This window comes from Sceloporus undulatus, chromosome 7 (genome assembly GCF_019175285.1).
Source record: "Sceloporus undulatus isolate JIND9_A2432 ecotype Alabama chromosome 7, SceUnd_v1.1, whole genome shotgun sequence".
NCBI lineage: Eukaryota > Metazoa > Chordata > Lepidosauria > Squamata > Phrynosomatidae > Sceloporus > Sceloporus undulatus.
In genome coordinates, this window is record NC_056528.1 from 22,970,682 (window position 1) to 22,991,349 (window position 20,668).

The 20,668-nt window shown below is 51.2% G+C and overlaps 1 protein-coding gene across 5 annotated transcripts in view; it reads left to right on the forward strand.

The window, feature by feature from the left end:
• The window catches only part of RALGDS (ral guanine nucleotide dissociation stimulator), a 64,404-nt gene continuing 43,736 nt past the window's right edge, over window positions 1–20,668 (forward strand). For 2 of the 5 annotated variants that reach the window (XM_042478346.1, XM_042478349.1), the window contains exon 1: window positions 20,318–20,652. In XM_042478346.1, coding sequence (XP_042334280.1) covers window positions 20,410–20,652 — 243 coding nt within the window. In that variant the 5' untranslated portion in view covers window positions 20,318–20,409. Of the gene's footprint in view, window positions 220–6,309; window positions 6,645–12,039; window positions 12,568–20,317; window positions 20,653–20,668 lie in introns of those variants that run through there. The other 3 variants (XM_042478351.1, XM_042478348.1, XM_042478350.1) reach the window with 3 other exon arrangements.

The following is a 20,668-nucleotide window of genomic DNA, read 5'->3' on the forward strand; positions in this document are numbered from 1 at the left end:
GGAACGAACAAAGGGGCGGGCAGGCGGCGGAGCTCGGGGCCGGTCGCCCTCCATGGCTCCTCGGCGGTTCTCCGGGCGGAGGAGGCGCCGGTAGCCCCTGCCTGGCTGCCTCCTCGGTCCCTGGATCGTCAGGATGCGGGGCCCCGGCGGCAGAGGCAGCGCTGGAGCACCGGGAGGATGAGGATGAAGATGATGGTGAGGATGATGCTGGAGAGCCAGGTAAGCCTTTGCCTCCCTCGCATCCTGGCCCTCCTTTTCCCGGACACGTCCTCCATTCCAGCCCCCGGCCTCTTTCGCTTCGTCCTACATTTCCCCCTCGAAGGCCCTACCTTTTGGAGGGGCCTTCTCCCCCTTTTGGGGGGGCTGTGGAGGGGGAGATCGGGGGGCAGTGGCCCAAGGAGGGGACCCTTGCCCAGGGCAGAGTGGCCCAAGAGAGCACCCCACTCTCCTCCTCTGGCATTGGGGTGCCTTCCAGAGGCAGCACCCAAAGGGAGAGAGATGGAAGAGCCATCCGGGGGCAGTGGGCATTCCCCGGCCATGCCTCTGAGGAGGCCACTGAGCACCTGGGGTCTGGCCCTGGGGTGCCTGCCAGCCTGCCATCCCATGGGGAACCAGCTCAGCCAGAAGGGTCCCTGGCACTTCCAGCAAGGTGGGCCCTAGGGCTGGGGCCTTCAAGGGCTTTCGTGGTGGCTGGAGGGCGAGGGGTCCAGCTCTGGGCAGCTGCAGACCTTGGTGAGTGGTGCCCGGCTTGGAGGCAGGTGCCAGGAGTCAGGCCTTCCCTGGACCAGGGAGGGGCAGCAAGGCAGGCAGGCAAGGGATGGTTGAGAGAGAGCAAGACTTAGCTTTGAGGGGGGGGGGTCCCCATTCCTCCTCCTTCTCCCCCTTCTCTGGGTCCCTGCGCATCGGCCCAAGCTTGTATTCCAGCCCTCTTGCCATCCTGGAGAAGGACCTCTGGGCATGTCAGGCTCCCTTGTCGGGGCTCACCTATTGCCTCCCCTTTGCCCCATGGCCCTTTCCTCTGGGGATTACATCAAGTCCACTCTGCACATGCTCAGACATTCCTCTTAAAGAAATCCAGGGCAGTGCTCTTCAGGGGCTGCTTTCCTGCCTTGAGTCTCTGAGCAACATGAGCATGGCCTTGCTGGGTCAGATTAAAGCCAGGCCTCGTAGTTGGAAGACTTTAAAACAGAGGCTGGATGGCCATCTGTCGGGAATGTTTGATGGAGAGTTCCTGCATGACAGAATCGGGTTGGACTGGATCAGGGCCCTTGGGGTCCCTTCCAACTCTAGGATTCTATGAGTTCAGGCCAGTCCTTCCCCAGAGGGCCCATACTGTGTTCTGAGAAACTCATCCAGAGCAACCAGCCTCCCATCTCCCAGGTGCTAGATCATGAGAGATAGACTGCTGCTGTGCTTAGAGGTTCCACTTAGCTTTGGGGGATGGCATAGCAGGGGAGGGACACCTGTGTTTCCTAGGACTCAAAGCTGGAAATAGTGTTTCTTTTCCCCTTGCACCTTTTCTTCTTAGAAGACATGCTTTCTGCCTCTGGCAGTGGAAAGGGCTGGGCCAGACTTTATATCTGAATGCCAGTTAAATAGATGTCAAATCACTTGAGGGCTCCCTTTTGCATGTTTCCTTTTGGGAAGCACCAGTGTGTGGAAGCGGACCAAAAACCAGGAGGGCCTCTGGGCTCTGGAGTCCCTCCACTCCACTCCTTGCCCGCCTCTGTTCCTGTGGCACTTGGGGGTCTCTGTATGTGTTTCTTCAGTCTTGGCCACAGATGCCTCCTTTTCCAGGGCCAGTGGCTCACTTCAGAAGATGCTGGCCTGCCACTCTCCCCACTGGCCGCTGGTGGTCTGGGTATTGCCAGGTGAGTTGCTGCCCATCAGCCTGCTGTGAGCCATTGGCATTCCTGAAGGGTTGCATGGCTTTGGTCTTTTATGACGCACTTGGTTATGTTTTCTGGCTCTTTGGCTTGAAGCCAGGGGAAAAGACTGGGTGGAATGGCAAGGAAAAAGAAAACCACAGTTTCACCCTCAGCTCTTCATGCTCGCAGCCTCTTAACAGTTTTGGGATTGAAGCCCCCGGGCAAAGAAGGAGGTTCAAGAGGGCTGGGGTATGGGAGAGCACAGCTTGTCTAGGGAATAGGAGGCAAAAGGGGTCCCTAGTGGGGCTGGATGGGAAGTGCAAGACAGGCAACCTGTGCTTGGGCCTTTCCCCACGGCTCCTCCTTTGGCCTCCAAATAGGGCTGGGGTTGGGTGCGGGTGGGCTGCCCGCTCAATAGTTAACATACAGAAATATTGTACAGTGGGGGCCCTTGGTTTCAGCCTGCTAGAGGTTGGCTTCAGGAACACCCCCCCCCCTCATGCCAAACCCCATGGATGCTCAAGTCCCATTAAATACAATGGGGCAGTAAAATGGTGTCCCTTATATATAAAATGGCAAAAGCAAGTTTAGCTTTTGGGATCTTTTGGGGGTGGCGGCGGTGACTGGTTGACTCTGTAGATGTAGAATCCGTGGAGATGGCGGCTGGCTGTAAATGACTCAGTTCATAATTTCTGGCCTAAAAACTGGGCTTGCCTCCATCTTTCTCTTTCATCTTCTCTTGTTTTCTTCTTCATCTTTTTTGCCAGCAGTGGTTTGGCAGCTTAAAAATTTCCTTCAAGGGATGCGTTGATTTTTGTCAAACTTCAGCCTGGTGTGAAAAGAGAAGGGGCTCCCTGCCATTCTCCAGCCGCTGGGGAGTCCGTTTCCCCCTCAACATGGAGGGGGGGAAGAAAGATTAAGACAGCATCCACACTGCAGAGATAATCTGGTTTGACACCGCTTTAACTGCCATGGCTCAATGGTATGGGAATTGTTGTTTGTTGTGACATCACTACAATTCCCAGAATTCCATAGCATCGAGCCACGGCAGTTAAAGTGGTGTCAAACCAGATTATTTCTGCAGTGTGGATGCAGCCTAAGACCCCCTCCCAGGATTTCTGTCTCCAGAAACCATGGCTTCCTCTTGACCATCCAGCAAGTGGCACATGCTGTATTCTGTGTTTTTACGTCCCCTTTGGTGAAACAAAACTATTGTGGCACCATAGCAAAGCACATGTGTGTGTGCATGTGCATTTGTGGCAGAGGAAGGCTTTGACATCAGTACGCCTGGATTCTGAGGGTCTCTGTCATTGCTGGCGCCATGCACAGAGTGAACCCCTTCCCCAGCCTGGCAGCCTCCTTATGCATTGGACTATGAGTCCCATTGTTGCTGGTTCACTTACCTGCTAAGAAGTCTGAGGATTGTTTTAGGATGTTATGAAGATCAGAGGGGATTTGGTGCCTTTGAGGTATTTAGGCCTCTCAGTGACACCAAAAATATTTCCCGGGCTTTTCTTAGGTAAGGACTATTCTGAGGTGGCTTTGCCAGTTCCTTTCTCTGAAATACAGCCTACAGCACCTGGGATTCATTGACAGTCTCCCATCCAAGTACTAACCAGGGCTGATCCTACTTAGCTTTCACAATCAGATGTGATCTGGTGGTGCTTTGAGGATATTTAGGCTATGTGTTATTAGTATGGCTGCCTAGAAATGCCTCATGTAGGAAGAGGCCCCAGTACTAGTAGTGACCACCTCTTGAAGCCCTTGAAGGTTCACAATTTGTTCCCACCTTCCATTCCTCCAAGCCTCTACTTGGCTACTAGCTTTATCAGTGGACATGTTTGAGGACAGGGTGGGAGGTAGAGATTCCCTGCCTCCTGATAAGCAGACTGCTGGCAAGCCCCACTGCCCATGTTTTAAATTTCTCCCTTGCTCCTCCTCCTGGGAAAGAGGCTGGAGGGAAAGGAGGTGTGGATACAGGTGACATTGCCCCATGGCACCCACCTTTGCCACACATGAGAAGTGTGTTTGGGAAGGGGCCCTTTCTTGGCCAGCTCTCCTCTTCGGCTCTCTGCACCCTGTGCCTAGGCACACCCTACTCTTTGCTATCTTGTGTTGATGTCTGAACTGATGGGTTTGGGCAAGAAGGGGGCTGGCAACCAGGGCAGGAGGCAGGTGGCCTCCCCTAGGGATGAGTAAACTGCTGTTTGTAGCCTGATTTCAGAAGGAATTTGTAAAGCAGCCTATAAAGTCTCACATGGCATAGGCCCAGACCGTCAGGAAGCCTATGCTTCCCTGTGTGAACCTGGCCAGGCCCAGAGACCCTCCTCAGGAGAGGTTGCCCTCTGCCCTGCCACCATCAGAGGTGAGTCTGGTGGGGACACATGGCAGGGTCTTCTTGGTGGCTGCCCATAGGTCCTGAAATTCATTTTAGCCTACCTTTTATTATTTTGAATTGTACAGCTACTGGGCAGCTGCAGTGGTGGTGGGGGTAACACTGGCAGAGGATCTCTGAAAGACAATGGCAGTGGCAAAGCCAATGCTTGTTAGTGCTGCACAGAAGGAGGCACAGTTAAACCCTTTTGAATATCTTTTACCTTGAAAACCCTATGATGAGACATTCAAAGAATGAAGCAAGATATATTGCCAGAAAATGAGACTCCCAGGTTGGAAGGCACTCAACAAGGTATTGAGGAAGAGCAGTGGACAGCTACTAGTAGCGCTGGGGTTAATGATGCAACTGGACTCAAACCGAAAGGACATTCATCTGTTGACATGCTCAAAGGCAAAAGGAAAGTATGAAGTTGTACAACACATATTATAAGAACATGGAACATGAGAAGCATGAATCAGGGAAGCTAGACATGGTAAAACAAGAAATGGGGCATATTAAAATTGCAATACTTGGGGGTACGCAAGCTAAAATGGAACAAAAATGGGTCATTTTGAGACAGATAATTACACAGTGTTTTAATGAAGAAATAAAAATTCAAGAAGCAATGGAGTGGCATGAATAGTGAGGAAAGTTGCAGGAAAAGCAGTCAAAGAATATAGTGCAAGGTCTGACCAAATCATAGCAATATGACATCGGGGGGAAATTTTGTTTTATTCCATTACAACTGCAAGAATTATATTTCCACAAAAATGGAAGAGAAAATATATCCCGAAGCAAGAGGAATGGCTGTTGAAATTCTATGATGCTAATGGACACAATTACTAAAATATAATTCATTTGAAAAGTTTAATGAGGAATGGCTTATAGTACTTAAATTTTAAAAAGAAAAGTGGGGTGAAATAGTGAGCCTGAGCATCTGGGTTGTTTAATATTCTGATTGAGGGATAAAAGGAGAATCTTACAGTTTTCATTCAGTATAGGTGTAATTGATAAAAAGTTAAAATTTTGGTACGAAGGAAGACAGAAAGAAATGTAGATTGGGTGTCAATAATTTGTGATATCGTAAGAAAATCAGCAAAATAACTAAGACTGGGCCAGTACTGATAGGGAGGAAGTATGGAATCATGTTTTTAAAAAGGTAAGAGTGAAGGTTCAAGTAAGTGAGGTATCATAGAATCATAGAGTTGGAAGAGACCGCAAGGGCCATCCAATCCAACCCCATTCTGCCATGCAGGAACTCTCAATCAAAGCATACCCAACAGATGGTCATCCAGACTCTGTTTAAAGACTTCCAGGGAAGGAGACTCCACTACACTCCGAGGAAGGAGTTTGTTCCGCTGTTGAACAGCCCTTACTATCAGGAAGTTCCTCCTAATGTTGAGGTGGAATCTCTTTTCCTGTACCTTGCATCTATTGTTCCAGGTCCTGTTCTCTGGAGCAGCAGGAAACAAGTTTGCTCCCTCCTCAATATGACATCCTTTCAAATATTTAAACATAAGGAGAATAACTTCATATTAAATTAAAACATTAAACATGTTGTAGACTCTGGCCTTTCTTACGGGAGAGCTAGGAAGTATGAAGCAGATGGAATGAATGTGAATTTGGTTTGCCTTAAGCAAACACCAGAGTCTAATTGTAACAATCTGGAAAGGCCTTTGGTTAAACAAGCCTTTATATCAAAGCAAAGGTATCAGTCACTACACTGAACATTTGACTCACATGTAAGTACATACATGCACCAGTGCACTGCCTGCCATGGTTGACTCTTGCATTTCTTGTTGGGGGGTTTCAGCTGGAGAGTTTGAACAAAGCTGCTTGCTGGTTGCTGCCCTGTTGTCTGGATAAACAGCGGTCTTGGTGGTGTTGGCGGCTGCGTCAGCACCTTCTGGGCGCCCCAGCCACTCCCTGGTCTGCCTGGGTGCTCCAGGTGAGGGGGCGGGAGGTGCTGAGCACACTTGGTGCCAGGTGAGGTGGGAGCGTGAGCTCAGCAGCAAAGCAGGCAGGGAAGGACTGTTACTCATTGTTTTGGAAGGAGCAGCCATGAGGAATGTGCGCTCCTTCCCTCGAAGAGCGAAAATATCCCCGACAAGAGCCAGAGCTGCCTATTAGGGAGCCTCTCCATAAGAGGAGAAGAAGAGATACCTCTGCCTGTAATGTCCCTAAGGAAGGTGGTCAGATTTGGGGCAGGGGGGCTGTCTGGGCAGAGTTTGTTTGTCCTTGGAAGTGAGATGCCTTGTGATTGTTCCTGGAATGCCCCAGCATTTCCTGAGAGGTCCACGGGACCCAAGCTGCACGTCCGTCCTTCCCTCACAAAAGGATTGTTTCCTGAGGCTGTGAGGAGAGGGACAGCCTCCATTCTCCCCATCAGTCAAGGGCAGCAGGTAGGCCATTGTGCTGGCGGTGGGCTGGGTGGGTGGTTAAAGCCATTGCTGGCACCAGAAGTGAGCAACCCCCCACCTCTCTCCTCCCCTTTCTCCAGCTGGGACGGCTCAGTTACTCTTTTAGAGGCTTTGGACTGGTGGTTGCCTGCAGAAGGCCATTACAATCTGACTGTGGGGGCACATGCCACTGTGGGGGCCCAGGCCAGCCTTAGGAAGGTGTGTCCTCCCTGCTGTGTTTCCACAGGAGACTCTTAGTACTTCTCATGGGGCACAGGATGCCAAGCAGAAAGGTGACTGGGCACTTAGGAGGAGAGTCCCCACTTTTGTGCAGTGGTGTCCGATCCCTGCCATAGGGCAGTAAGGCTGGCTCTGTGAGGGAGGAATGTGCCAGAGCCAAGAGCCTCCACTCGGCCAGCCTTCAGGCCTCAGGCCTCCATCTGGTGCCAGCCCCAGTTGAGTTCCCAATCTCAGACAGGCTGGGCAAATAAGGGTTGGCGATGAGGCAGCAGCTGCTGTGGCCATGGGAAGGAAAGGGTTTGTGAGGGGAGATGTGGCCCCCTGGCTCAGCCTCATAGCAACAGCCCCCTTCTCAGAGTGGATGTCTGGCCATGCTCATGGCTAGTGCTGACAAAGACCCAGAGCGCATTGGAAGCGGAGGAAGTCCCAGCAAAATCATGTGCAGAGCATTGTGCGGAGGAAACCCTTCGGTGGCATCACTGTCGTGGGAGGGACACCTTTGGCATGCCAGATTTGACTTTAAGCTCTGCTGCAATGCATATGTGTGTCGTGGGGGGAATTCAGGATCTGAGGTGTATGCAGCTGTGAAAAGAAATGTTAGCTTGTCCCACCCAGGGGCATTTTGAGGAATGTTTTACTGATTTGTTTGGTGTTCACAAAACGGAGGAGGAGGAGGAGGAAGAATAGGAATACAACTCATCTGATGTACTCTGTGTTTTGGAGCTGTGTTGCCTTGAGACTGCTGTATTTGGAAAGACAGACATATACCGGTACTCATACTAGTGATGTTGCATTAACAGGCCATATGGCACATGTCAAACTCCTCCTTAAATCAATGGCCTTTTAAAAGTAATATGGCTGCATGTGGGGTGAGGGGAGGCCAGTCCCTTTCCCTGAGGAGTTTGGGGTTTTAAACATTGGCAACCCCTAGCAAGATAAATGGAAGGGAGAGGAGGTGGTTCTCTGTCTCCCTGGCACCGCTGCTGGGCTATCTTCCCATGCCTTGGGCCACCCTGACAGAGCTCTTAGGCCCCGACTCATGCCTGTCTCAAAGCAAAATGCACATGTGAGCTGTGCCTAGTTGTGCTCAGCAGCTGAACTGAGGTCAAGACCCAAGAGAACCACTCTCTTTGTTTTGTAAAGTCTTATTTCAGCAAATGAATAGATTAGGTGCCCAAGAGCCAATATTTTCCTGCTGAGGAGAAGGAAAAGATAGTGCCTCCTCCTAATCCTCCTCTTCAGATTAGCAGATACCTTTTCCTTCACCCCTGACAGTAGTGAGGTGCCCATGATGGCAGTGGTGAGTGTCCAGGTGCCCTGCACTCACAGCTCTGCTCTCTGTCCCTTGGCCTCTGCTGCCTTTCAGTGGGGCTGGCTCTCCCTGCCACCTCCATTCTACCCTGAGAAAGAAGAGCACCCTCCGACATGTGTCCTCCTTTCTGGCTCTGAGTTGGAGAAGGGGTGGGAGTGATCCTGGTAGGCTGCCCCAGGTTTTGTGGGCAATCCGAGGGCATGCCTGGCACAGGGGCAGAGGGCTCTTTCTGCTGGATTCCTTCAAGGTCACAGGAGGATGCAGGCTGGGGTTGTTCTTTATGGGAGGCACCTCCTGGAGTCCTTCCAGAGGATCTGGCTCTCCTCCCAGATCAGATTCACATCCATACATGTTGATGGGGACTACAATGGCTTGGACTATCCTCACTTTACTCTGCAGAGTTATGCCTTTACACTTTATGATCTTATTCAGTTCTGTCATAGCTGCTCTTCCCAATCTTAGCCTTCTTCTTATTTCCTGACTGTAATCACCATTCAGATCAATGTTTGACCCAAGGTATGGTTTGATCCAAGGTATTTCAATGCTCTTGTTATTTGAGTCAAACATTATTTTTGTTTTATGTTCAACAGTAAGCCTATCTTGACACTTTCTTTCTGAATAGGTACCTGACATTCTGGATGAACCCTAATTTGTCTGATGGGGTTGTCTAGGGCCCATGTGGGCTGGTCTCTCATCTTTGATTTTCTTCACTGCCTGTCTGTGGAGAAGGTCCAGCTTTTATACCTTTGTCGATTAATATGTTAATTGACACAGCCTATTAGCCTGGTAAGGTGACATTAAGAAGAGGCATGAAGCAAGGATGCTTCCCTGTCTCTCATTTACATTCCTAACAGCCACCAGGTCATGATTCAGGGGCTGTGTGTTGTCAGTCTCTCTAGATGCTTCCCTGGCGATTTCCCCTTGCAAACGCCGTGAAGCCGTATCCTACCCCATTGTGTGCTTTGTAGGCATGGCAACCTTGCATCCGTCTGTCTCTATAGAAACAGACCTCGGTACCTGCATAAAGGCTGGAGAGGGATGGGGAAACCCTGATTTTCCTCTTGGAACGGAGTTGGTTGGCATTGTTGTTGAACTGACATCAGCGGGCCATTTGGGTGCTTGAAGGAAAAGCACTAATCCCCCAAGAAGTGCTGTTCACAGCTTCTCTGTTTGTTTTACGTTACTAATTGATGATCTGTATCTAGGAAGAGGCCAGTATCTGGTTTCTAAGGTCTGGGTTGCAGATTGATTTGGCATGCATGTCCTTTTGGGAAAGTGGACCTCCAGTCCATGGGGTGGGGTCCAGATGTGCATGCTTCAAGGTGAAGAGACTATCTAGTGAGGAAGAGACAAAATTATCAGTTTCCCAGTGTTTGCCCCGTTCTGTTTCAACATTAGGCTGCCCCTTTTTAGAGACCTACTTGAAAATCCAGAGATTTTCCTATGCTGCTTTGGAGAGTGCAAGATGTAAGCATGTCAGTGTGTTCAGTCCTCTGCAGATTTCCCTGGGTGCCCCCCCCCCAAAAAAAAATGCCAGTTCACACATGTCCCTGAGTGTGCAAGCAAGTTGTATGTATTTGGGGAGGTCTCTTTGGTGTTGTTTGGCCTGCAGTGAGAACTAATTCTTACAAGGAGCCTACTCTGCATGGCTGATATAGCTGTGGCAAAAACACGCAGCCACCTGTGACGGTATGTGCTTGAGAGGAAGAGAGGCTGCCTGTCTCACAGTCCCCTTTGGTGTGGAGTATTTCATTGTAAGCTGTTCTGCAGCAGCAGCTTTGCTCTTCCATCTTCAGAAGTGGGAGCCTCCAATGATCTTGGAGATCCTTGTGCCGCTTTCAGCAGCAGCCCACGGCTCCTTGTCTGTCATGGATCATCCCTGGCACCAGGATAATCTTTCCCTGTGGCATGGGTGTGCCAGTGCTGCAGTTGCATACGCATGGCACTGGAGGAAAGCCACACAGTGTGGAGAATGGATAAAAGTTGGATTTGAAGGAAGGTGGTCCTGAGGCCAGCAAGGTGTTGTGCATGGAGTGTTACAGTCCACACCAAGCCTCTGGCACTCATCGCCACAAGAATTGCTGTGCAAATCACACATGTGTCCCTGGTGACAAAAGGACTTTCTTTCTAATTCCAAAGTCTATTGGCAAGTTGTGGTTCATGCAGATTTGGGAACATAGGAAGGGGAATCTATGTCTCTGCTACTGGCTGTCCCAGTCAGGGCTGATGGGAGTTGCCATCCAACAAGACTCAGGGGTGCATGAATTCCCAACCACTCTAGGCTCTTTGTGTGTGTGTGTGTGTGTGTGTGTGTGTGTGTGTGTGTGTGTGATTTTATTTGTCACAGTACCCCTCATATCTCATTTTCCAGCCTCCAAACCATGGCTGCTGAAATCTTCTCTGACACCATAATTCTTAAAGAAGGCAGAGGGGTCCTGCCCACTTTCTCATTGGCTGCTCCATAGTCCAGTGGTGCACAGTGGGGGAGAAGAAAGTTTACACACACACACACACACACAGCCAACATGTAGTGGTTTGAGCATTGGACCATGACTCTGGAGAGCCAGGTTTGGCCATGGAAACCTGCCTTGGGCAAGTCACTTTATCTCAGGCTCAGAGGATGGCAATGGCAAACCTCCTCTGAAGACACTTGCCAAGAAAACCTTTGGGTCATCATAGGCTGGAAATTACTTGAAGGCAAATAACACCCCACAAACACTCATGCCCCCTTGTTCTGCAGGTTCTGCCTTGCTGGAGACAGGCTAGTCCCTGCTTGGTTCCTGGATGTGCCCCAGAGGGGCTTCCGCTTCTCTGTGGGACGTTTAGGGATCTGGACAATTGGGCAGCTGGAGTCTTCCTTCCTCTCAGTGGCTTCTGGGGAGGGTTCTTTCATGATCTGGAGGGCTGAGGCCTTTGATGCCCATCCTCTTGGTGGCTCTATGAAGCCTAGGGAGGAAACTGACTGTGGGTACCAGTGCAAGACATTTGTGGCTGGAATGGCAAGGATGGGGCATTTGGGCTGTGGTTGGGGGTGGCTGGGGGAGACATGGCTAGTGGTCAGAGCAGAGGGGTGGCACAGGAGAGGCTGTGTGGCGCATAGCTGGGCATGTTAGGCATGCTCTCCTGGGCCTGGCATAGGGGTGCCCAGCTTGGGCATAGAATCCTAGAATCCAAGAGTTGGAAGAGACCCCAAGGGCCATCCAGTCCAACCCCCTTCTGCCATGCAGGAACTCTCAGTCAAAGCATCTCCATTGACAGATGGCCATCCAGCCTCTGCTTTAAAGACCTCCAAGGAGGGAGACTCCACTACTCTCCCAGGAAGGAGTGTGTTCCACTGCCAAACAGCCCTTACTCTCAGGAAGGTCCTGCTAATGTTGAGCTGGAATCTCTTTTCCTGGAGCTTGCATCCATTGCTCCGAGTCCTGTTCTCTGGAGCAGCAGAAAACAAGCTTGCCCCCTCCTCAATAGGGCACCCCTTCAAATATTTAAACACACGACGCTGCTTTCCGGGGCCTTTCTGGTTGCAGCAGTTCCGTCTCCTGCCGAAATTCACCCAGGAAGCCTTTGCTATGGGGGGGAGGGGGGTCAGTTTTGGGGGCGCTGTCCTCTGAATGCCTGCAGTGCTGGGCTTCTGCCGGAGGAAAGGTGGCCAACACAGGCCACAGGGGCTAGATCCTGCTCTGCAGGGCTGCTGTGAAGGAGGAGGGCAGCGGACCTCCACCTGCCTTTGCTGCTGGCATTGCAGGGTGGAATAACACACAGATGGATGGATGGATGGATGGATGGATGATAGATAGATAGATAGATAGATAGATAGATAGATAGATAGATAGATAGATAGACGGAGTCTATTCTCTGGGGCTTCCCCCGCGGCGTGCCTCCTCTCCCTGCCTTCCCCGCCCAGGTGAGCCCCCGCCCCGTCGGGGCTTGAAGGCTGGCTGCCCTGCTCTTCAGGGGAAGGGAGGAGAGGGGGCTTCCATCAAGGAGGAAGGGGCTCTGCGGAGCGGAGGGAAGGGGAGGCAGCCTCTGCCAGCGCCCCTCCCCTCGGCCCCCTTCCTGCCTCCCTTCTTCTTCTTCCTGCAGCCCGGGAGGCGGCGGCGGAGGCAGGGGGCCACTGCGGGGATCCTCCTCCTCCAGCCGCAGCCCCCTCCCCGAGGGGAACCGGGGGGTCTTCGGAGGCTCCGCGGAGGAGGAGGCGGGGACCAGGAGGGACCCCTCTCCCGCCGCCTTGTCGGGGCTGGGCGCCGCCGGGCGGGGAGGACCATGGAGCCGAAGCCTTTGTTCAGCCTGCAGAAGGCGCTGGCGCAGCCGGTCCAGATGTGCATGCTCGACCTCCCGCTCAGCCTCCAGCACGAGGACCAGGACGACGAGGAGGTCAGTGCAGAAGGGGCCTCGCTCCAGCCCCGGGATGCCCCCTCCGGCCGGGGTTCCTGGCCCAGAGCCCTGCTTCCCTGCCAGAGGAAGGGCAGGGTCCTTCCCTCAGCAGCCAAGGGGCCTTCTCTGGGCTCCAGACTTCGAAGGGGCCCCCGAGGGACGCCTGGCAGGCAGCCTCCGGAGGAGGAGGAAGAGCAGCCCAGGCTCCCCAGCCTCTCTTGCCCTGCATCCACGCCCGAGAAAGAACCCGGTTTGGCCCCGCTTTAACTGCCCTGGCTCAAGGCTATGGGATTCTGGGAGTTGGAATTGGTTGTGGGGTCCAGAGCAGAGCTCCGCACAAGTTGGACATGAGTCAACAGTGCCATGCGGCAGCTAAAAAGGCCAATGCCATTCTAGGCTGCATTAATAGAAATCTAGTGTCCAGATCAAGGGAAGTAATAGTGCCACTCTATTCTGCCTTGGTCAGGCCCCACAGGGATGTAGCGGGGGGGGGGGTCGGGGGGTCCGGACCCCCCCCTTCCATTAGAAAAATGAATGGTGTGTGCTGCTGCGCCGCCGCACTCAAGCCCCATTATAATGGTGGCACTTAGTCTGGACCCCCCCCCTTCCTAAAATCCTAGCTACGTCCCTGGGCCCCACCTGGAATAATATTGTGTCCAGTTCTGGGCAGCACAATTCAAAAAGGATGTTGAGAAACTGGAGCCATGTGTCCAAAGGAGGGCGACTTAAATGGGGAAGGGTCTGGAAACCATGAAGCCCTATGAGGAACGACTTAGGGAGCTGGGGATGTTTAGCCTGGAGAAGAAAAGGTTAAGAGGTGATATGATAGCCCTATTTAAATACTTGAAGGGATGTCATATTGAGGAGGGAGCTGACTTTTTTTCACTTGCTCCAGAGACTAGAACGCAGAACAATAGATGCAAATTGCAGGAAAAGAGATTCCACCTCAACATTAGGGAGAACTTCCTGAGAGTAAGGGCTGTTCGACAGTGGAACAAACTCCTTTCTTAGAGTGTAGTGGAGTCTCCTCCTTTGGAGGTCTTTAAACAGAAGCTGGATGGCCATCTGTCAATGGGGATGCTTTGACTGAGAGTTCCTGCATGGCAGAAGGGGGTTGGACTGGATCAGGGCCCTTCTTGGGGTCTCTTCCAACTCTAGGATTCTATGATTTAGGTTTTTTTAATCAGCATGGTTGATGTGTGCTTCGCTTGTGGTCTATTAAGGACTGTAGATCCTTGCTGCATGCATTGCTTTCATGCCAGGTGTTCTCCATCCCGTATTTGTGCCTAGATGCAATACCTTACATTCATCCCTGTTGAACTTCATTTTGTTAGTTTTGGCCCAGCTCTCCAATCTCTTAAAGTCATTTTGAATTCTGTTTGTTTGTTTTTCCTCATCTGAGCTATTAGATATTATTGATGTATGCATTTGAGTTGTTTCTGACATAGGGCAACCCTAAGGCAACCCTATCATGATTTGTTCGGGGGCGGGTTGTCTTTGCCTTCTCTGAGGCTGAGAGAGTGTGACTTGGCCAGGGTCACCCAGTGGGTTTCCATGGCTGGTCAGGGATTTGAAACCTGTTCTACAGAGTCATCATCCAAAGCTCAAACCATCACACTACGCTGGCTCAGGTGCCATTTGGTGTCATCTGTAAATTTGCTAAGTGTGCTCCCTATTCCACCATTCAAGTACTGATAGCAGAACCATGAAGCGCATCCCAATAGTCGCTTCTCTCCAGGAGGAAGAGCAACCGTTGTTGAGTACTTTTGGGCTGCAGTCCTTTTGTTGCATAGCTTTCTCTATTTCCATTAATTAAAGCACTGTTTTCCTTTGACCTAGAGCTGGGGGATTCTGGGGTTTGTAGTCCAACGGCCATTCTCTTTTCTGTGTCCTGATTCAATTTCTCTGTCAACGACTGTCCACATAGGACATTGCTTCTACAGTTGACCCAAAGCTGAATTAATTCCCATTGGCTCGATTCAGTCTTGGAACATGTGATGTAATCATTAGAGCCATCAGGCTATTAAAGATGTTGGGTAGCTATTGCTGTCAGGAGATCAGATAATTAGAGCTGTCAGGTAATTGAGTCGCATGGTAAGAATTTCCATAGGTAAGAATTTCCTTCAGGTGAGGTCCATGTGTGTGTGTGTGGTACTGTTGTCCCGTACATTGTATGGAAACTGTTGCTATTGACTGCTTCCTCCAGGGAGTAAAATAATTTTTGCAGCTCCGTTCTGTGTAAGGAAGCTAGAGGAATTTGATACGACTTAATGGATCTGTGTACTGCACTTAGGTGCAGACAGATCAGCAGTGGATTGCTCATTTGGGATGTGGATCGCACACTTCCCGAAAGGTTCTCAGTTCAGAAGCAGCAAATGTGTTTCAAGTCACACCTTAAAGTATATATTTAAATGTGGATTTCCATGTAGCTTGGTTTAAGTGCAGATGAATGTGGAACTAGAATGGAGCAGACTTGGTCGAGGTTCATATATGAAAACGGCACAGAGCAGACTCCCCAGACTTCCCTTCTGCTTGCTGGAGAGTCAGGGGCTTTAGGATGCCAAGCAGGCCCCTAACTGCAGTTTTGTTCTCCATGCCCTACAATTCCTACAGGGATGTAGCCAAGGAGGGGGGGGTTCTTGGGGTCCGGACCCCCCCTTCCATTAGAAAAATGAATGTTGCGTGCTGCTGCACCGCTGTGCCCAAGCCCCATTATAATGGTGGCACTTAGTCTGCCCCCCCCCCTTCCTAAAATCCTGGGATTTGCCAACCGGCAGGGGGCAGTCTTGGTTGGGGATTCTCTCAGGCTGGGAAAGGCCAGAGGTGAGCGTGAGGCGATAGGTTTTGGCTCACTGCTAAAATGAAAAGTGGATGCATTGATGATGTTGTGTTAAAGCCAGCGGGCTCTTTGTGTTCATAAGGACTGCAATGGTCAGAAAGAGAGCCCAGATCACACTCGTAAAAGGTTGGCAGTGGCAAGTGAAACCTTTCACGGCATGGAGAAGATGGGGTGGGAGGCAGTCCTGAATAGCATCAGGCGGAGAAGGATGGAGGCTGGAAGTTGGGGATCCAGCCTGAGCCATCCCAGTCAAGATTGTGGTGGGCAGGAGGATTGGTGCCCCTGGGCATAGCCGGAGTAGAGGCACAGAACAGGTCTTTGAGGTGCATATGATGCACCACTGGTTTTTGTGAGCACCCTTGACCATCTTTTCTTCTCAGTCTGTATCTCATGATCAAATAGCCAGTGTGGTATAGTAGTTTGAACATTGGACTAGGACTCTGGGAGACCAGGGTCTGGATCCCTCTCAGCTGTGGAAACCTCCTGGGTGACACTGGGCAAGTCACACTTTCTCTCAGCCTCAGAGGAGGGCAAAGGCAAAAAAACCCCTCTGAAGAAATCTTGCTGAGAAAACCCTGTGATAGGGTTGTCTTAGGGCCGTTATGAGTCAGAAGTGACTTGAAAGCACATAAACACACATGCACACACACATCTCAAGCTGGTTAGCTACCTTGAGGACTCCCTTTATGAAAAACGAGGGGCATGGCATGGGAGACGAGGCCTTCTGGGTGGCTGCTCCCAGGCTCTGGAACTCCCAGCCAAGGAAAGCTGGGTCAGGTCTCTCTCCTGCTGCGTACTTCAATCTGGCCCTCTGGAGTAGTGAGAGGGCACATTTGGCCCCCTTTGTTGTGGAGCGGCCTTAGAGAGGGGAAGCAGGGTTCAGGCTACAGCCCCCATCTCCTTCCACTAAGTCCAATTTCTAACGTTCCTCTTAAAACTGGATCCAGGATTCCGGCCCATTTATGGGATGGCTTCCCAAGTTTTGACATTAGTCCAACATAAAGGAGGAGGGGGAGCACAAGCAACAACCAAACCAGTCCATACTGGGAATGGGATGAGTGTTGTAGGGCAGGAGGGCTTCCTTGGTAGGCTGCAGGAAGCTCTAAGTGGCTCCCCAGCTGGGAAAAGGAAAGAGGGAGGGAAGACACCAGTGAAGTCTCTGCATATCTTAGGGATGCCAGCCTGCCTGGCTGCTGACTTGGCAGAGAAGTCTGGTCCAGCAGCTGACTCACCTGCAAGTCATCATGCCCAGTTCCTGGAACCTTGTAGACTCATGGGCATGAATCCTTCCCTCCCTCCCCTTTGACTAGCCCCGGTTGCTTTTACAGGAGTTGCTTTAGGCCAGTGAACACCAACCAGTAGCCCCAGCTTTTCTGAAGGACTACTCAACTGGTATGAGTGAGAATTGCTGGTGGGTGACCAGACTTTTTGTCTGTCTTTGTTTTCCATTGGATGACCATGAGGCCCTTTCTGAACTGTCAGTCCTTTAACTCAAGGCTAGCACTAGGATGTGCGCGCCACTCCATGTTAGCACAGGTGAAAAGATATAAAGGAATCCTGTAATGACTTTGAGACTATGCTGACACTAGAGGGTTTATTTTTCTTGGTGAGTCTCAGTGGAGCTACTTGATTCATTTTCATCATTTTATTCTGAAACAGCCTTTGGATACTTTGCACAGGCAAGATGTTTTCCCACCAAGTATTGGAAGCACAGCTCAGTTCCATGCCTGTCTTTTGAGGAGTAAACCCTGGTGCAACAGCATCCTGGGCTGTAAACAGCCTCTTGCCACCAGACCCTGGTTGTTGTTTGGAGATAACCCCAGAATAAATATGTTGGATGGCACCCCGGCCGGCTGCATCCCTGTGTGTGTGTGTGTGTGTGTCTGGTGTGGGGTTGGCGATGGCGGCAAATGTATTGGTGCGACCACATGAGCAGATTCCATGAACAAACATCACCTGTGATTGGCCCTGTGGCTTCAGGGAGGATGTTGAGAAGCTGGAGCATATCCAGAGGAGGGTGACCAAAATGGTGAAAGGTCTAGACACCATGCCCTATGAGGAGAGACTTGGGGAGCTAAGTATGTTTAGCCTGGAAAAAAGAAGGTTAAGAGGTGATATGATAGCCCTGTTTAAATATTTGAAGGGATGCTATGTTGGAGCAAGCAAGTCAGAAAAGCGAAAGAGCAGACTGAGATCAGGCTTGCTAGAGAAGTTAAGGACAATAAGAAGGGTTTTTGGGGGGTATCTCCGTAACAAAAGGAAGAATAAGGAAATGGTGGGACCGTTGCATGGAGAAGATGGCAAAATCCTAACAGGAGACAGAGAAAAGGCAGAACTACAATAGGGAAAATGCAGCACAGAATAAATCAAGTGGTAATACAGTCAGCCCTCCACATTTGCAGCTTTTACTTTTGTGGCTTTGATTATTTGAGGAATCGATTAATATGTTCTCTCTAGGAATCTCTAAGTCCTCCAGCCCAATTCTGCTGGAATTTGATCATAGAATTGTACTGGAGAACTTAGAGGTTCCTAGAGAAAACACTTCTCTAGCCATCTGTAGGTCCTCCAGCAGGATTCTATGATAAGCTTCTGGCAGATGTTGAGCATAGAGTTGCGCTGGAGGACTTGAGGATTCCTAGAGCGGTGTTCTCTCAGGTAAAAAGGATATTATTATTTTATTTACGGTTTTTCCGCATTCACATGTATCTTTGACCCTTAACCCCAGTGAATGTGGAGGGACCATGGTTCAGTAATACCTGGCCTGCTTAATGTAAATGAATTTAAGTCTCCGGGACCAGATGAACTACATTGTTTTTCTTATTAGCTGCCCTTGAGTTGGTTCCGACTCATGGCAACCCCATGGATGAGACGTCTCCCTATCTTCCACTGCCCTGCCCAGATCCTGCTAGCCCTTGCCCTTGAGTCTATCCATCTGGTGTGTGGTCTTCCTCTCTTTCTTCTACCCTCCACCTTTCCTATTGTTTTTTCTAGTGATCCATGCCCTCTAATTATATAGCCAAAGTACGATAGTTTCAACTTGATCATCATAGCTTCCAAGGAGAGCCCTGGTCTGATCTGTTCAAGAACCCATTTGTTTGTCTTCTTGGCTGTCCATAGTATCCCAAGTACTCTTCTCCAGCACCACATTTCAAATGAGTTGATTTTCTTTCTGTCTGCTTCCTTCACTGTCCAGCTCTCCTATCCGTACACGGTAATTGGAAACACAATGGCCTGGGAGTTGTACTCCTTCTCAGTTTGGTGAGTGTAGCTTGGAGGAAGGCTGGAGTTGAGTTGTGAGTGGGTCTCACTCTGCCTTTCCTTGCGCAACTGAGAGGGAGGCCCGAAAATAAACCAAGTGTTGAGTTGGACCCAGATCTCCACATTTGTTGCCTTGTGCTTTTGAAGACAATTTCTACCAGGCACACAAATGTGCCCCGCAACTCTGGCCCCACAACTTCAGGTCTGGTGAAACTTTCTACTCAACATCTTGACGCAAGAGCAAGGGAGGAGGATGGTCTGAGAGCCAGTTAAGCCAGAGGATTTGGGCTTAAGCTCACTGAAGTCAATGGAGCTAAGTGGGTTTAAATCCCAAAGCTGGGACTTATCTGTTTGTGGAACGGCAAACAGAGGCATCCCAGCCTGGCCTGATTTCAGAAGCCCCACCAAAGCCACTCCCTCCAAAGGCCAAATGTCCAAACACTAGTAATTAGGAGGGTTTGGCTGAGAGGAGAGGGGAACACAGTAAGTTTGCAAATGAACCCAATAAATGGAGCATGGCGGTATTTCCATATTAAAAGTGTATTGACTTAGATTAGCAAGTGGTCTGTGCAACAGCCCTGCGAGGCAGGCTTGTTTGATCCCTCCTATCTCTGGAGAGGAAAATATTGGCAGTGAAGACAGATGTTTGGGATGGGAAGTGTGTGGGGCCTTTATACCAGTGACCTGCCTCCCCACGGCTGCCTCTCTGGTCTTAAAGGGCAGCAGAGTGATGGTGCCAACACCCTCCATGGACTGCATTGGCAGTTATAGGGCTAGATGCAGACATGCTATCAAATATGGGGCTGAGATTGAAAATGGGGTGGGGCTGCAATGAGACGCACTATATGCTGTTGGGTAGCAAATGCCACCCTGCCTCCCCCTCATGGGCATTTATTCAATTATTTGTTAATATCCCAAATTTCTCCCTATATGGGACCCAAGACAGCAAAATATTCTGTATAGTAGTGCAGATGGGATGTAAAGGGATGTGTCTCTGACTTTGCAAGGAATGAATCCAGCTGGCACACAGGCCCTCGCTGTGCAAAGGCACGCCTGGCTGCTGGTGGCACCTGGGCATCAAAGTCCAGGGTTGAGTCTTGAGACCAGGAGCAGGCCCACATCTTCAGGGGAGTGTGACCCAGTCCAATGCATGTTGAATCCCTTTCCCCTGATCTGCCTTATGACCAGTAGCATCTCAGACTTGTTTGGATTAAGATTCAATTTGATGGCATCTGGAAAGCCCCTGGTAGCTCCCCACTTTAAGCTGCGGCCTTCAAAGGTCACTGATCACAAGTGCTCCCATCTGGGACGTTTCTGAGTTGGATTCCTGGGGTGCAAGATCAGCCATGCGCCTGGAGAAGTGAGCTTCAGAGCTTATTCTTGATAGAGCCATATGGGGCTATATGCCACTGCTCTTTCTATATGAGATTTTGAAAAGCACCAGAGTATTTGCAGCCACTTGCAAAATATTTGCATTCCAAGGGGAGAATTGAGCCACTTGGCTGGGTTCTCTTTGCTGCGCTGCTCGCTCTGTCCGGCAGAGGGCGCTCTCGCTCTCCTCGCGGCGCGTGCAAGTGCGGGAATGGTGGCGTCAGGGGGCGGGGCGGGAAGGTGACGTCAAGGGGCGTGCCCAGGGGCGGGGCTGGAGTGCTGCTCGGCCCCTAAGGAGGGAATGGGCGGCGGGCGGCGGAGGGGCCTCGCGGCGGCGGCGGGAAACGGCGCCGGAGGCTGAGGCTCGGGGCCCGATGTGGCCGGAGCTGCCGGCGGCGCCCCCCTCCGGCTCGGGCTCCCGGTGTCAGGGCTCTCCGGGTGCCGGCGGCGGGAGCCCCTTGCTGCTATCCTTCTCCTGCTCCTCCTCGGAGGGGGGCCAGCGCCGCCTCCGGAGCCTCCGGGCGGAGGTGCGGATGGGGCTCTCCCCGGAGGGCGCCGGGCCCGTCGTCCTCCACAGCTTCACCCAGATCGACCCGGACCTGCCTCCGCTCCGACAGGTCAGCAGGCGCCGCC